Raw genomic sequence first — 16,617 nt, 5'->3', positions numbered from 1 at the left:
CCCTTTAATGTCCTTCATTAATTTTAGCTCCAGCTGGGTTTTGTGCTTCCTTGTTTTGTTCCTGTGCCCAAACAATGACTGTGTGCTTGTCCTTTGTTTCCTGTCATTGTTTCCACATATGTGCTCTCCATTTTCACCATTTCCATCTCCATATGTGCTTTTCCCATTTTAAGAAGCTCCTTACTCAGCCAAGTGCACTCTCTGCATACCTTGTCTGTATGTGCTGCTTCCTCATGTATTTCTGGGTTAGGTCCCCATTCTGTGACAAAGTCCTCCCCATTGTATTAGCTAGTCTGTTCACAAAGATGTTCTTCCCTCTCTTTGCCAGGTATACCTATTCTCTAAGTTGTCTTTCCTCATGAAATTGGGTGTCACAAGCAAAGTAGTTGAAGCCCAGCTAGTGCCACCAAGTACGTAGTCATATGTGGTCTAAGGGATATATCTGCTGCTATCCAGGCTTCTCCCTTTTGCCATAGAATTAAAGAGAAACACCACCAGGATTCCTGTCCCCTTCACCCTTTCTCAGGAGCCCTACAGTCACTTTTGAAGTGAAATGGTTTCAGATCACCGTGTCATTGGTGTATGTATGAATAATAAGAAAAAAAAGTCAGAACATTAGGTGACCCCCAAACAGTCTTTCAGCAACACCACAAGTTGTGGCTCCATGCAAGCAGAAAACCTCCTTATCTGATAAGTCTGGCCAGAAGAGAGTCACCAACCACTCTGTCACTCATCACTTTCTCTTAGTAGCACTCTGATATGGTGTCCAACCTGGATTCTTCCTCTGAAGGAGCTTGTTCTTCCCCTCTGTGGCCTGGGTCCTGCACCACTGGGCAGCTCTCCTGTTGCCAGAAGTCACAAGCTTCCAGTTTCCACCTTCTGAGGAGTGCATGTCTTTTTTCCACTGTGTCTTGCCTCAGTTGCACTTTCCCTGTCTGTTGCATAAGCTTTTACACCTTGAAAGATCCTGTCAGTCACCTGTTTGTTACCCTGATGCAATAAAACACACTTGCCTCTTCTTGCAGCTCTTCACCTGCTGCTGTGGCAACTACAACAGAGCAAGCCTCCCTCCAGGGAGGTCACCCTCAGGGGTCCAACTGCACAGAGGTTGCCACAGCACTGCCAGTGACAGCAGAGACAGTGGTTATGTCTTGTAGCAAGTTGTCACAATTTGTTGCCTTCTTATGCAAACAGCACATCTGGGTCTCTCATGTGTCAAGTGCCAAGGTAACTGTCTTGCACATCCCACTGGCAGCACTCCTTGATGCCCTTCCTGAGGGTGCTAGATAAGTCAGGAACTCCAAGGGAATTCACTCAGCCTTGTGCAAGATTTCCCACTTGACAGGAAGCCTCTTGCACTGTCTGTGAGTTCCCAGCCACAGTACCTTCGTTTGTGTGTGCTGCATCTGCCGAACGTTTCTGCTCCCCATGCCGGATCCTAACGAGCTGAAAGAATGGTGGATGTAGTTTACTCAGCACTGGTCTCAAGTGCCAAATGAAGAGGTACTGTTGTACAGTTGAAAAGGTTAGTTTCAGAATCTCCCCAAGTGGATAGAACTGTCCAAAAGCATTTGAAAATCAATTTATTGCTGTTCTAATCCACGAATAAGAAAAAATAGTTGTTGGAAACATGGAAATATTTATTACCAGAAGTTAGATTTGCTTATTCACTTGTAGTAGATAAACTGGGTTTCAATTACTGGCTAATGATTTTAGAATTTCATTATGTTATTTTATAGTAAAATACTCAAATATTGTTGCCTTTCCCTATCTTACAGCTGCACTTGCTGTGCACTGGCAATTTAAACTTTATGGTAGATTATTTCTTGCAATCATTAGCTGTATGTACTAGGAAAAGGTCTTCTGGAGGGACATTGCGTGAACAGAAATAACAATGCAGATAGGCCTGTATAGGCTGTGACAGAACTGCAGACTTTGAAGGAGATTAGTCTTTCAGCAACTATACATTGGAAATATAAAATCAATCTCTTTGAGGCTTAAGTGGTCAAAGTATAAGGTTGAGTAGAATAAGGTGTGGGTATATTAATTTAAGGATAAACAGCAAAGAAAAAATGTTTAATATCTGGAGATTGTAGTGTGAAAAAAGTGTGTAGGGAAAAAGTGGTATTGGTAGATCTTGCAAAATGCTACTGTTAAATTTCTTTTTGTTTATCAATTGCTTTTGAATATATGCTATATCAGTCCAGTTTCCTTTTCTTGTCTCTGACTCAGTTTCTGATGGAGATTAAGATCACATGTACCATTAAATCATGATTGATTCATTCTCTTTATTCTAGGTGATCAGTTTGGGATTTATTTCATTTGAAATGTAATTCATACTGTAATATTCAGCGATCTCCCATCAAACAAGAGTATGATAGAACTGCAAAACTCCTAAGAAAAACAAAAAGCTAAAAAGTACTTTGCCTTTATCTGCTTGAATTCAATTGGATACTTAAACAAATAACTGCTTAATACTGTATGTGACTAAGCTTTGAAGGAATTTTTCTAAAGAAGTGGTGAACTTTCTCTGCAGTATGGTCTTCAAAGTCAAGGCTGGATACATTTGTAAAATGGCAAGGAAAGGAGTTCAAAGAGAAATTCTTAGCTGAGGTATTTCCCATTGCTTATACAAGGCATGCGGCTAGATAATAATGCTTCTCCTGGGTGTTAAAATCAAGAATCTTTTTTTTTTACTCATATTTTAAATTACACTTGATGCATATTTGTTAAACATAATTTAATAATTTAGAGTAACTGCTTTATAGTTGAAAATAGTTTTCACCTAAATATTATGTAAGACAGTGTGTGGACTTGCAGTTGGCTGGGCAGTTTTTTTATTCAGATAGAGCACGGTGTGTTACACAAATAAATATGCCAAAATATATGGCAGTAATGCTTCCTTGAGGTATGGTATTAGGTCTCATGAAATACATGCCTTGAAATATAAAAAACAAATTTTTCCGAGGTTTCAAAGGAGTTGCTGTGGAAATTACTCTTTCAAAAATGAGAATTTTTCTTATTTGGTGAGTTTTTTCAGCCATTGCTGTGGTACTGTGTTTGCACAAGCAAAACCACATAGCTCATCTGCAAAAGAAATATGAATTGTTAACCTTTCTTGGATCAATATAGGCAGATTTTTATTAGACTCTTTAGAAGGTAAAAGGGTAGTATTAATGAACACTGAAACATTAAAACCAAACCCTATTTCCATGAAACGACAAAAGAATAAATACGATTTGAAGGTGATTCTCTTTATTTCCAAAATCTTCTCAGGAACAAAGGAACAGGAAAAATTAGAAGATGTCTAAGTATGTCAAGGGTTAGCTTACCAGGTTTACTGTGTATCATAAAAAGGTGGTTTTTAATGCTAATAACCTCTTAATTGCAGGAGGAGGAATTGGAGGCCCAGATTTCATTTCTACAAGGACAACTAAACGACTTGGAAGCCATGTGCAAATACTGTGCAAAGATGATGAACACACATCTTGGTAAGTGCAGTACCCTGCGTTAACCTGTAAATCTTTACAAAGGCTCTTTTCATGTTTGTATTAGAACTAAAATAATATTTATGTAGTACAGTGCATATTATTTTACAAACCATTAAGATTGATGTATCCAGTTGTTCTATCAGATACTGCCAACCACTGTATCATTATACTGTTGTACTTTTAAACTTGGGGTTATGATAGCCACTGATGATGCTAAAAAAAAGTAGGGGCATTTTGGCAAAGATGCCCTTTGTCTGTTCCTAAGGTTTCTTGTATTGTAAGAGACATGCTGGAGTTCACAGGATGTGAGCTTACACTTTTTAAGCCCGTTTGCAGTTCAACAGTCCCAGAACGATACTTGATGCATGCAGTGATGGTTGTATAAAATTCATATGCTTTCATTAAATGTAGTGTCTTCACAATCTATGCTGATCACCTTCAGTATGTAAAAATGTGTTTCTGTAGGCTGTCTAGTTTGTAATATTTTGCTCAGACCGGGAGAAATACAGTAAGACATAAGTCAGTACATTGGGAACAGAATCAGCAAAGACTCCAATCTAACATTCAACTTATATATTGCCAGGACAAATCAGAGAAAGTAAACTAAAAGCTTCAATCAATTCAGGTGTAAATATGCTTAGCTATGCTTCAATAAAAGCAGGATTTATAAACTGTGTTGAACTGAACTCCAAAAGTTAGTATATTTAGTTATGTGAAAAAGCACTATTTTTAATAAACCAGGGCACAACTGTAGTAATTTTAAGGTTTATTTATAGCCTGAAACATCTAAGCAAATTAAATTAAATTTGAATATTTCAGTGGGTAGAACTAAATATATGATACCTAAGTTTGCCAGATTATACTTGTATTTTCATTTTATTTTATGTGAGTGTTTTAGTAGCTGCTGCTACGAGCCTAGGACAAGCTATAAATACAGTGTTATTTGAAAGTTTGGAATCGTGGACTTTGAAAGCCAAGTGTAAACGTCTAACCCCAACAGCTTTAGTCTGATGTATTGTATTGCTTCTGTGAGGGTACATGAACAATAATGAGACTAGAAACAAGCAAAAGGGATAAATTATTAGCTACTGAAATGATGGGAAAATATTTCTGTGTCAAGAAGAAAAGCTGAAGTTTCTTTCCTTTAGGAAAGAAGACAAGGAATGTTTAGCAGGGATATCAGTTCAGGTACAAGCATAAGCATTTCAACAGCTATGGCTCCGGACTAGAGATCAGAATAAACCCAAACAGATACTTGAAGTAATCTGCCTTTCTGGATCCATGAAATGAAAGCAAAAGATTTGTGGTAATATCCAGGTGTTAAATTCTTTTTTATGAATACATTAGAAACAAAAACATTTAGGGCCAGTAGTCTCCGAAGAGCACCGTGGAGGAGTTTGTTTCCCTCTCAGGCCAGGGAAAGCCATCCCCTGTACAGCTTTGGCTGCAGGGGTGCACCGGGTGCATCCTGGCACCCCTGTGGCACTCTTCAGAGCCTTCCAGCCTAGTTTCCTCAAAGTCCTACTCCCTGTACTTCTTCACAATATTCTTTCATGTCTTGTGAACATCAGGGGCTGTTAACTTTGTAAATTTGCATTACACTAATGCGTTTAAATCCTATAGAGGTTAACAGTTACATGTGATAAACAGAGCACATGAGAGACTGAGATACCACCAACCTTCACAGCTTCAGCACTTGTAGCAAACTGATGAGGTTAGGTATCCCCAAATCAGTCAGCAGATGATCCATGGGAAGGCAGGAAAAAAAACACCAGGATTCTTGCTGGTCTGACCTGTGCAAAATCCTTTCTGACCTGAAATCTGTGCATCAAGTTCATCCTGGTGATCTGAGCAGCACATGCCAGCAGGCTGTCCAAGAAAATGGATTCTCTATAAACATCAGAGAACATGCCCTGAGGATTATCTCCAGTGTCCATCCGCTGCTCAGGGCTTCAGGGAATGGCAGCAAAGCAAAACTCAGAGCATAACTGGTAATTTCTATGTTAAGGGAAACGTTAACACCTGGTCTGATTCTCTTCCAGGTATCTCTTACCCATGAAAATTGTTTCATTTCAGAGATCGCAGAACCTGTAATCTGTCAGGACACTTAACTTCAAGGATATTACTTCTTCCTGCGAGGCTGAATTTTTCTGACTTTATCACCCAGCTTTTGGCTTTTGCAGCATTCTTGATAGCAAGGTTGAAAATCCTCACTTAACTTAACTATATGCAGTGAATAAGTAATCTCTCAACACTGTCTTTGCTAAGTAGACCACTTTCAGATTCATTTTATAGGGGTTGCTTTTTAGACCCAGTCATTTTTGTGGTCTTCCTGTGAATTCTTCAGGGTTTTCATATGCCTTTTGAAGTGGGTTAATCAGATCAGGATATACTGTGCCAGCACTGGGCTCAGCAAAGTGGTTACTTAGCAAAGGGAAGGTCATCTCTCTACTCTTATGCGGCATTCCTCTTTTTAAACATTTTTAATGCAGCATCACATTAGTGCTCTTTGATACAGTGATAGGTTGGGGTGATAATCCATTATGACCTTTAAAATTTGGTGGATCATGGCTTTCTAAACAGAGGATTTTATCCTGTAGGTAAAGTTAGGAAATGTTTATTTCCATATGTGTTCCTTGCATTTGATTATATTAAAATTCATTTCTTGTCATTTGGCTTTTTAGCTGAATAATTCAGGTAACTCTGCAATGTACTCTGTTTTCTGCTACCACTCTAACTGCAGACTTAGCCATCATACATTTACTAGTTGTCTAAATTATTGATAAAAACATACGGATATATAAAATTTGAGGAGCCTTACAGAACTATTTCCTTTAACAAAGAGTTAGACAACATTTTTAAGAATTATCAGTAAGTCAGTTTTTTAGTCTAAGCCTTTTAAATTTGATAAAGTTTAAGGTTCCTATTTTTTAAAAAAAAACACATTTTTTTATATTGACATTTTAAACAGTTTTTTTCAGACTTTATTATTCTTTTTCCTGTATTGACTGCATTATATTTACAGGTCACTTTTTAATAAAACAATAGTAATTCAAGCTTATAAAAATGCATTTCCAGTGACCATTCACCACAGAATTATTTAATTGGCACTATAAATCAGAATGTCAAACAATTATAGAATGTTCTTTTTGTGGTTTCCAGTGAGACAATTCAGATTTTTTTGGCTGTCTTTTCTCAGGTTCTTTCCCTTACAGGGAGAATTCTAATGACAGTCAGGGGCAGTTACTTCATGAGAGATATGATGTGTGTTGTGGCTGCGAAATTATTAAAATGACCACAAAGTCATCTATTCTGTTTTGGAACCCTAGTAATTTATAATCTATTAATATCAAATGCAATTATACAAAGTATATTTTTGTATGATGTCTTGTTAAAAAAAAAAGATTGCCTCTTTGCCCTATAATATTACATTTCTTTACCAAGACCATTGTATTTCTATAGGTTTCAGCAGATAGCTGCTAGTACTGCATTTTGTTTGCATAGAGTGCAAGGAAAGACCAGAGGGATAGAACAACAGTTTTTATTTTGTTCATATATTCAAAGATGCTTTCATTAAATGTTTATCTCCTTCCGTAAATAAACCACACAGTGTACCACACAGCAACAACATAATTAACTGCTTGTAATATCAGAGGATGTTACCATGGGAATGAATGATGGTTCCGAAATATTACTACTTAGTGCTATGTGTAGAAAGTAGAAATAGGTTTTTGATTATGAAAATGCAGAAAAGCCGTTCTGTGATCTTTGTCTCCTTTTTAGGGCTGTGCATTAGGAAGAGCTTTAAGAACTGCTAAGATGGAATGCCTTTTAATGCCTCTGAGGACAAATGTTAAAATTTTTATATGTAAAAAGGACAGATAGGAAGGCAGATTTTACTTCTGTTCCCACCCTTTTTCACAAGCTTGTCATGGCTTTCAAAAAAAAACCCCAAAAAACTGTGTTCAATTTTTCCATTAATGAAATGAAGATACATCCAATCCTGTGGCTTTGTTCGCAATATGAATGCAGAATATTACTCAGCTGATAGTGAAAAAGTGTAGCTGCCATAGCTATTACGGCTCCAGCATCATCACAGATACATTTTCTTGATGTTATTTTTTCACATACACTGGCCTTTTTCAGGAAATAATATTGTCCCTTGTGCATTCAGTAATACAGTAATGTTCTTCAGCATTTTTCTTCCTGAGGTACTTTTCTGTTAGTGCACATAAATACCTCAAGGCTCGATGATTCAGAAAGCCATACCAGTTAAGTATTACCATATTATAAACTGTCATAATGTTATTTACTTTTTGAAGAGTTTTGATTGTTTCCTCCGTTCCGTTCTTTCACTATGTGTAAAGAAAAGCATCAAGCTAGCAAGTGCATTCAAAAGAATATTTTCCCTGGTGAATGTGACCTCTGTCTGATGTCTTAGACCAGATCATGAATAATCTTTCTAAGAGACCCGCACCCAAACATCACACAGGAGGTCCCACAGTATCTGCTGGAAGGCTCCTCACTTGTCCTTCACATTTGACATGGAACTGAGTTTGAGGTGTTAGTTCAACATGAAGTCCATCTGGAGGGTCCTAAAGAGCAAAGCTTCATTACATCCCAAGCTCAAGCCAACACAGTGCAGTGCTGTTAAATGGCAGGTCAAGTGACACCAGTTAATGACACTGCCATCTGACACCATCTGCTGTTCTAGTATCTTTGAGGTTTAGACCATGTCAGCACTGGCCCAGGATTAAAGCACACCCTCTTAACAAAAAATAAATTAAGACCCTGGAGAAGTATCAGTCTTCCATGGGCAAGTACTAATGTGAGAGATTGTGAAGGATGTTTATGAGCTTGCCAGTTTTGTTCCTTAGAGAAAAGTGCTGAATTTTAAAATGTCATCTGTTTATAAGGGACAGGAACCAATCCATCGCTGTTCTGTAAGACAGAAGAACCTACCATTTGTTTCCAACAGAGATATAGTTTCAGACCTCCAAGTGTGTGAAAGTTTACCAAATAATTACACATGTAGTACAGGAAGCCCTTTTCATGAGAGGCAATTTAAAGGAACATTGGTTCAGTATTAACTTGGATATGGGGATCTTTATATAGAAACTATTCTTTTTTGATGGGCAATTTATCAGGTTATGAAAGTAGAGAAACTAAGGTCATTCCACACTTGCTTTTGCTTAAGGGCAGCACTATGTAAATGCAGAAGGTTGCTTCCCCAGCTAGCTGAGATTCAGAAGCAATTTAACTGCTTTCTCACAGCATAGAGCCTCAGCTAATGAGCCCTGTGGACTCATACCAGCTCTGCAAAGAGTTAGCTCACAGAGTTCTGCACAACACCCTGAAATACGTGCAAAGGTACCCAATTATACTAGAAGAAACATGTCTGCCTGGTTTTATTAACTTCATCTTCATACTGGTACTGCTAAACTTGAGACAGCTGATAAAGAGACATTCAGGTGGGTCTCAGAAATATGTTGCTCAATATCGAGATTTCTAAATCACTTCTTGTCTTGGAGGCAACATCACAAAAACCTCTCGGCTCTGACCCACATCTAGTAAGCTTTATGCTTAAACACTGTGGTCCCACTAAGCCAAAGCAAATAAATCCTTCTCTGAGTTACCTGTACAGGGCTAGTTGAGTTGTCCTTGTGCTGCGTTTTCTAATGTGACTTCTGCTATCTGTAATATGTTGCTATGTCCTTCACCACTACTCCAGTACATCTCTGCCCCTCCAGTGTGCATTATGGAAGCGATGTGGAAAAGTGGTTTCCATTCCCCATTCTTCTAAACACCACTGGCATTCTGCCATTGGAATGACATGTCAGCTCTTGGCTTGCATAGGTAGCCTGTAGATAACGGTACGTATTTACAAACTGCCCAGAAGTTATGGCATCACAGTAACAAAAAAATGAAAGCTAGTCTTCTGGGAGCCCTTTGGATGGGATCACAGGATGTGTCCCTGCCACAGCCATGCTGGCAGTTTTAAGATTCACTTACACTTATGCTGCCTGACATCTCCCAGACAAACATTACTTGGAAGACTTAGTAAACACAGTTCAAAGCCACCCTTTCACTGTAATTACTGCAAACACCATGAGCAAGGAAGGAAAAATATGAAAATAGACAGATAAATACTTACAGGATATAGTTGCTAGTATAATTTTAGTTACTCTGTTAAATAGCACCTTTAAAGGCTTAATTAGACTGACTTCATCCATCCTTCTTTTAACAGTGGATGCACTTGTTGGAAAGATGCATTTCATTATAAGGATCATTTGCAGTGGGGAAGGGAGAGGGGAAAGTTGACTGACTTGCTCATTATTTAGGGGCTGATATATTGCCCAATATAGATCTGGATGCAGTACTTGTTAAATGTATGCAAGATAGTACTGAATTCTTGTTTTATGTATCATGTGATGAGGTGAAAGGTTACAACATTTTTGTAAGGATAAAATGAAATGGAAATTATTCTGCTGCCCTGGGTTGAAATGAAATACTTCAGGATTTGTTGAGGAAGCAAGTGCATTAAAGGAGTTCTCTTATGCTTGGGATATAAATAAAATAATCCATAGTTTATAAACCCAGTGTGATGAGAAATGCTATAAATAAAAAAGGCCCCATCAAACACAACCCTGTGAGTCTAAGGGGATTGCTCCTTTGCTTAAGAGTAATGATGTAAACTAACCTATGAAAACAGCTTATAAATAAAGAACATTAACAAATTTATTGAACCAAATACAGGAATGGTTACTAGGAAATAAATATTTGTTGTATAGCATGACTTTCAGACTCTCACTTCTGGTCATGCTATATATATATGTAGGAAGAATAAAAGTGGAATTCTTCATGCCCCATGAATTTTAACCACCATTTTGTCCCCTGAAGGTAACTCCTAAGTTCAAAAACACACAGTTCAACTGATGGAGAGCTACTTTCTGCCACAACTGTGCCAATCCTGAAAGTCCGGCTGTGGTAGGCACCTACAGATGCTTTCATCCCAGTAGTCTGAATGAAAAGATGAAAATAATTAAGCTTATGCACCCCATCATTACATTAATAGCTTTCCCTGCAACTTTCATTGAATTCCTATCACAATGTTTACTTCCACTGGCCTCTTGCTTCCTTCCATTTGTGTGGTGAACATCTCCCTGCCACTGACGGCCACTGGCAATCCACCCTTTCCTTCTCAGCATCTCTTAGGCATTGGTTTCTCTTCTGATGTCAGCTTTAGAGAATAAAACTTTAGCAGAAGCTAAATTCTGACATGACTGAATTGTTCACTTCCCCATTATTTCCATAAAGATCTTTGGCATTATTATAGCTGAACCTTACCATAGTCACTGGTTTGTTTATTCTTATATTCTTCAAGATCCACCTTTAATTTAAATCATTATAGCTATGTTTAACCAAACAGGTGAGCAGAAGCATATATGATATGTTTCTTTCAGTCTTCATACTTTGTTTAGCCTTTCACAGTTGCCCATCATGTTCAAAATACATGGCATCGTTAGAGGAAGGGCACAGAGCTACTTGAATGATCCCAGACAACAACTGTTTTCACTGAAGAGGGCTGCAGTAGGTAGAGGGACTAGGTGACGTGGAAAAGTCCCCATCTTCAGAACAGAGCAGCAGCGTGACTCAAAACTGTACAGAGGCAGAAAACAGAAAATTAATACATTTATCAAATTTGTGCGAGACATTCAAAAGTGCAAGGAACAAAACTAAGGCAACAGAGGAAAATGGCTTTTCTTTAACATGCGTTTCTAATTATTTTTTATTTTTAAACCAGTTTAAGTCAAAGTCTCTTCTAAGAGCCAAAGCAGTTTCATGTGCAACTGAGAACACTACTGAATGGATATACTGTGCAATTCATCCATTTCTGACATCCAGCTTCTCAGACAATGAAACAAAAATTGCAGTTGTCTTACCCAAAACCCAAATACACTCTGTGGATACTTAAAAAGTCGTTAACAGTCTAACACTGATTTTAGGAGTACTGCCCCATCTCCTCATGGCACATTTCACCCTAATATGTTTTCTATTGCAGAAATGCCATGGGTTAGAAACAAAAGTTTATCATGAACAGAGAGAATATAGTTAATAGACTGAGGTTTATTCAATGAAGGAATAACCACAGGGTAATCATAAAGGTCTCAAAAAATCACCAAAAAAAAAAAGTTATACAATACATGTGGGTGATTAACACAAAATAGATTGAATGATACAGTGAAGTTTATAAATTGGCCCCATTCCTTCTTCCCTGCCTCCTGGAGGTGGCACTTGAAGTAAGTGTCTTTGCTATATCTGTCCTTAAAGAGAACTGATAAGTCCTATAGTTGTAGTCAGAATCCATAATTTCTTTCTGTATGCTACTTGAAAATTGAAAGGGCCTGTTTCAAACTGTGTATTCCTTCCTAATGAAGAGCAGTCTTTAGCTTCAATGCTTTAGCTTTTCTTCCAGGCTACAATAGCTGTAGGAAACATACTAATTACTGAGCAGCAGCCATGATAATTACATTAGTAACATGTATTGGATGTATGTATTATCTCCTGTGTCGCATTAGTTGTCTTCATTGGTGTTCAGTTCACCTCAGAAGAAACAACTATCCAAGACTTAAGTCATGGGTAGTCTGTAGATTTTAACCTGAAATAAGTTGCAACATCCTTTTTTTCTGAATGGCAGCACAATTTCACCAGCTTCATAGCACAGAAAACTGTGGATATTTTTTAAATGAGAAATGTAAACTAACCTTTTGCGTGCAGTATTTTAACCTATAATTGTCCAGTATATTGCTATTTACATAGGCAAAACTTGCACAGACTGAAATCAACACACACCCTCAATACAAGTTATTCAGTTATGGTTATTAAATATCAGTTAACCAGGTAAATATTTAAACAATGTTGATGTACCTGATCCAAAATGTAGAAGTTGTCTGAGGAGTTAACATACATTCTTTGACCCTCAATCTTTCAAGAATAAAGTATGCAACGGTAGCCCTTAAAGTCTTTACAGTGGAAAAGAGCACAAAATGCATCAGTGTATACTTCTCTTACACACAGAAATAAGCAAATGCATAATGCTTTAACATCACATGAGATTCTCCACAGAGGTCAAACACTAAAGCTAACTGGAATGAAGTAATTCATATGCTTGTTTCCATAAGTCCTCACTGTAAGCAATTAGATTGACAGAACAGTAGAAACTAATAACTGCAATGGTGGTTTTCATACAAATAAGAAAAACTCTAAACAATGATCAATTAAAGGAAAATGCATGTTGATATATTCAGAAGTATTTATTAACACAGGTTGAGATAACATTTTAATTCTGTACTGGAGAAAATGATCTTATAGAAAACTTCAAAAACTGTTTTCACAGTTTGTTGTCATTTATTCTATATATGACACGCATCATAGAAAATCCCTTAAGAATGTTTTAAATGGAATTTCAGGCATTTGTGGATGTTTGCTTTCAAAACTCTCAATCTGTCCAGGTTTTTATGTAGCATTTACCACAATGGTATTTGCTTAAATCATTCTGCTTGTAAAATCAGAAACAGTTTTAATGAGTTCAGCCATACAAGAAGTAGAAAACTTTATATTTTCAAAATCTCTACAAGATCTACAATAACTGTCTTTTACGCAAACATAGTAATTTTAAGGTGTAATGTCTGCAATCTGTTGCAGTATGAAGAAAGTATTTAGAACGAAAGGAAGAGAAAATGTATAGTTTCCCCTTAGGAAAGGTTTCGATTTCTTATGGCTATTAAGTTTGTCACTTATGCAGAACGAAATCTCATTTGCTTGTCACTTCACACCAGAGTAACTTTTCTATTTCTAGTGAATGTAAACAGCAAGAGAACAATTCTGCAGGAGAAGAGAGAGAAGAAAACTAGCTTTGAACTTTAAGAAAAATATGTTGCTTAGAGGTGCTCAGAGGCTGGTAGTCCTAGTAGGTGTTTGTAGTCATGGGTAAAGAGTTTTAGTGAGCAGAATGGAGATGGGGGAATATGGAGCACATGAAATGATAGCTACTACACAGATGTCGTTTGTCTTAACAATGATCAGCACTGTACATTCATGTAAGGAGTGTGGGATGGTACAGTGTATCATCACCATCAGGGCCAAAATTTCTCAAAAAAAATTAGCCCTTCATAGGAAGAGAATGCTCTGTCACCTGCCGTGGGAGGCACAGTGCCTGTGCTCTTTTATATTCTCTTTAAAAGCACAGTATGTCTGGGAATACACTCTTGTCCTGGTACGCCTTGGCACTGACACATACATAAGGTGTACGTTAAGCATAATTTGCTTATCATGTGTAAATTAGAGTTCATAGTTAAAAGTTGATCTTGCCTTTGAGCAAGGAAGGCAAAATGACTTCATGACCCTACCAACCTCATTTTCTGTACGTCTACAGTTCTGTGCACTGTGAGTTGATAGTTGGTGACTTTTTACCACATATTTCTCTGATGTCACAAGCATTAGCACACATTAAATATTGATAAAGTGTTGGTGCTTCACACATGCCACATGAATCAGAAGTATATACTATATAAATACATAATTTATATTAAAATAAATGTTTTAAAGAATGTAATACTTCACAAAGAATTTAATACTTCAGATTTTTAAGATCCTTAATTTCTTTAACACTCAAATGTTGCTAAGTGATGCTTCTAATACAATGCGTAATTGTTACAATAAGAGTTGACATTCAGAATGAAATTGATAAATGAAAGTTAGGCTACTTAGTGGTGTTGCCTTCATCAACTCTTAGATCACAAACTCTATTGTTTGAGAAGGAAACTTAACTCCTCTCATTTGTATTTTTAATGCTGGAAAGAAAATGCAGTATTTGGGAACATCCTGAACGGCATTATTAAACAGCATATCACTATGACATACAGTGTAGTCTCTAGAAAGGCCACAAATCCACTGTTAAGTTGTAGATTTTCTGTCCAATTTTAAGGAGAGAGCACATTTTCGAGATCAGTCAGATCAAGTTCAGGTGGGAAAGAAGTATTTATTGTGAAAAGAGAGAAAAATTGATTATCAGAAGCTAAGTTCCCAGTTCATCCTTCCAGCCCTCTAATGTTAGTGAAAAAGCAGTCTTGCTATAACTAGTATACTGTGCAGGAAATATTGGAAGCATTTTCTGTAAACCCTGGTTTCATAAAAATGATCATACAAAAGGACTGGAATATGAGGCCAGAGAGTTGATTGTGCCTTGACATCTATGGGAACCTTGGGATTTTTTTGCTTTCCTTTTTTTTGGAAAAATAAGGAGGTGAATTAATACACCCAGTTCTCCCCTTACTGCTGCCTACTTTGGCAATGAGAAGGTGCTTCTGCATTCTGAGTTTGAGCAGTCTCCTCAGTAGTGGAAAGCAAGGGTGAAAAAAGTCGATTTAACATGATTCTGGCACTGTTGATTGTTCACAAGTCATTGATCAGGAACTAGTAGTAGAAAGGCAACATTCATAATAAAGCTTGCAGCTATTTTGAGTTAGCTTCTCTCAGCAGGAGTCATCTTCCTGGAAAGGCCCCACGGAGGCTGATTTAAAATAGAAATCATTAGGAGAGATGCACTGCAAAAAGGCAGCAGTACAGGAGAAAACAAAGAACCTAAGAGAACAAGGGCATTAAAGCTATTTGCAGGTTCAATCTTCTCTACATCCATCTGATTGTGTGTCAGTATAAAGTTAAGTCTGTGTTGTGCCTTCATCCAGCAGGGCTGTAGCTCTGCCTATCTCCCACTTCTCTGGTTGAAGGGAAGAGGTGCAGGTCTGTCTTCCAGATGGGCGGGCATGAAGGGGTGCCTGAGAGGACTGTGTCTACAGCAGACTAGTTTTCCCACTCTGAGTGGGTTTCTTACAGAATCTGTATTGAATGCATTAAAAATTTTCAGTGAAAGTTAGTTTACTTAATAAGCCTCTAAAGTAATTAGGCCAAGCCTAACATCTTTTCCACATGTGGAGAGGAAAGTTTTGAACAGCCCCTTTCCCTGACTAGGGAGCTCAGCAGTGACTGCACGCACCATCATGCAATATGTAGCAGTTGAGTCATCAAAGAGCATAAACCTTCTCTAATTTTCCTGCTAGGAGCTGCTGTGGATTATTCTCCTCTTTCATCTCTGTACAGAGGATGATAGCATGTCTTCAGTTTAAATTTTAGAAATTAAGTTAGGAAGAAGAAATAGAAATCTTGATTTTTTAAAAAATACTTCTACAGTGAGCTTTCATCTGAACTTGCTTGCAGTTTGGGATAACTCTTAAGAGCAAGAAATGAAAATACATTTCATCATAATTTTTAGCTGTTTCAACTGTTGCTACCCAAATCACTACTTGATACATTGTTTTTCTATATTTTGTAGAAAAGAACAAGAATGCAGTCATGGCATGTTACTTCTCTGTAGTTATCATTGGCTTTAAAGTGTATCAAGGCAGCTGATCATAATCTTGCTGAGGAATTAGTTATTGATTTACTGATCTAGTATCTATCAAATTTAAATTAATCTGCTCATTTGACAAAATGAATTCTAATCAACTATACAAAAAGCATCCCTTGGGTTGTGAGTCTGGTTTGAGGGTAGCCATAATAGTGAATGACATTGCTGACTTCTGAAGAGAACAACTGGTTTTACAGCTCCAGTATTTCTGAAGCTTAGTCAAGAATACAGTTAGGGTATGACCATTCATTTTGTGAAACTTAGAGGTTTGTTAGTACTACGTTGAAACAAATCCAGAATCTTGTAATGGCTGTCTGGGATCTCCTACATATCATAGCAGTGCTCCAGCCACCAAGTGACAGGTTGTAAAATTCACCTTTTGTTTTGCTCTGGTAAGAACTTCACTGAAATAGAAATATTTTTTTTTTCTGCAGAAAGCATTTGGCATCAGCTAAATGAAATATTGATGAAAGAAAAAGGAAAAAAAAAAAAAAAAAGGTAGCCAGAAATATTTGACTTTGCCTTAGTCTTCTAAGTACTATAGAATTTTGTTAACTTTTGAATGACAACAGCTATCCTGATAAAATAGATATTTATAGCATAGAATCCAACTGGACGCAGATTTGGATAACCTAGAAATCACATAATCAATTTGTTTGA

General features: G+C 37.3%; 1 protein-coding gene across 7 annotated transcripts in view; it reads left to right on the top strand.

Moving 5' to 3' along the window:
* Window positions 1–16,617, top strand: part of TBC1D5 (TBC1 domain family member 5) — a 328,963-nt gene that overhangs the window by 296,534 nt on the left and 15,812 nt on the right. For all 7 annotated transcript variants that reach the window (XM_074838561.1, XM_074838552.1, XM_074838516.1 and 4 more), the window contains one exon: window positions 3,392–3,491. In XM_074838561.1, the coding sequence (XP_074694662.1) occupies window positions 3,392–3,491 (100 nt within the window). The remainder of the gene's footprint in view (window positions 1–3,391; window positions 3,492–16,617) is intronic.

The sequence above is a fragment of the Strix aluco genome, chromosome 1 (genome assembly GCF_031877795.1).
Source record: "Strix aluco isolate bStrAlu1 chromosome 1, bStrAlu1.hap1, whole genome shotgun sequence".
In the NCBI taxonomy this organism is placed as follows: domain Eukaryota; kingdom Metazoa; phylum Chordata; class Aves; order Strigiformes; family Strigidae; genus Strix; species Strix aluco.
The sequence above is the reverse complement of the archived record's forward strand: the minus strand, read 5'-3'. Positions and strand labels throughout refer to the sequence as shown.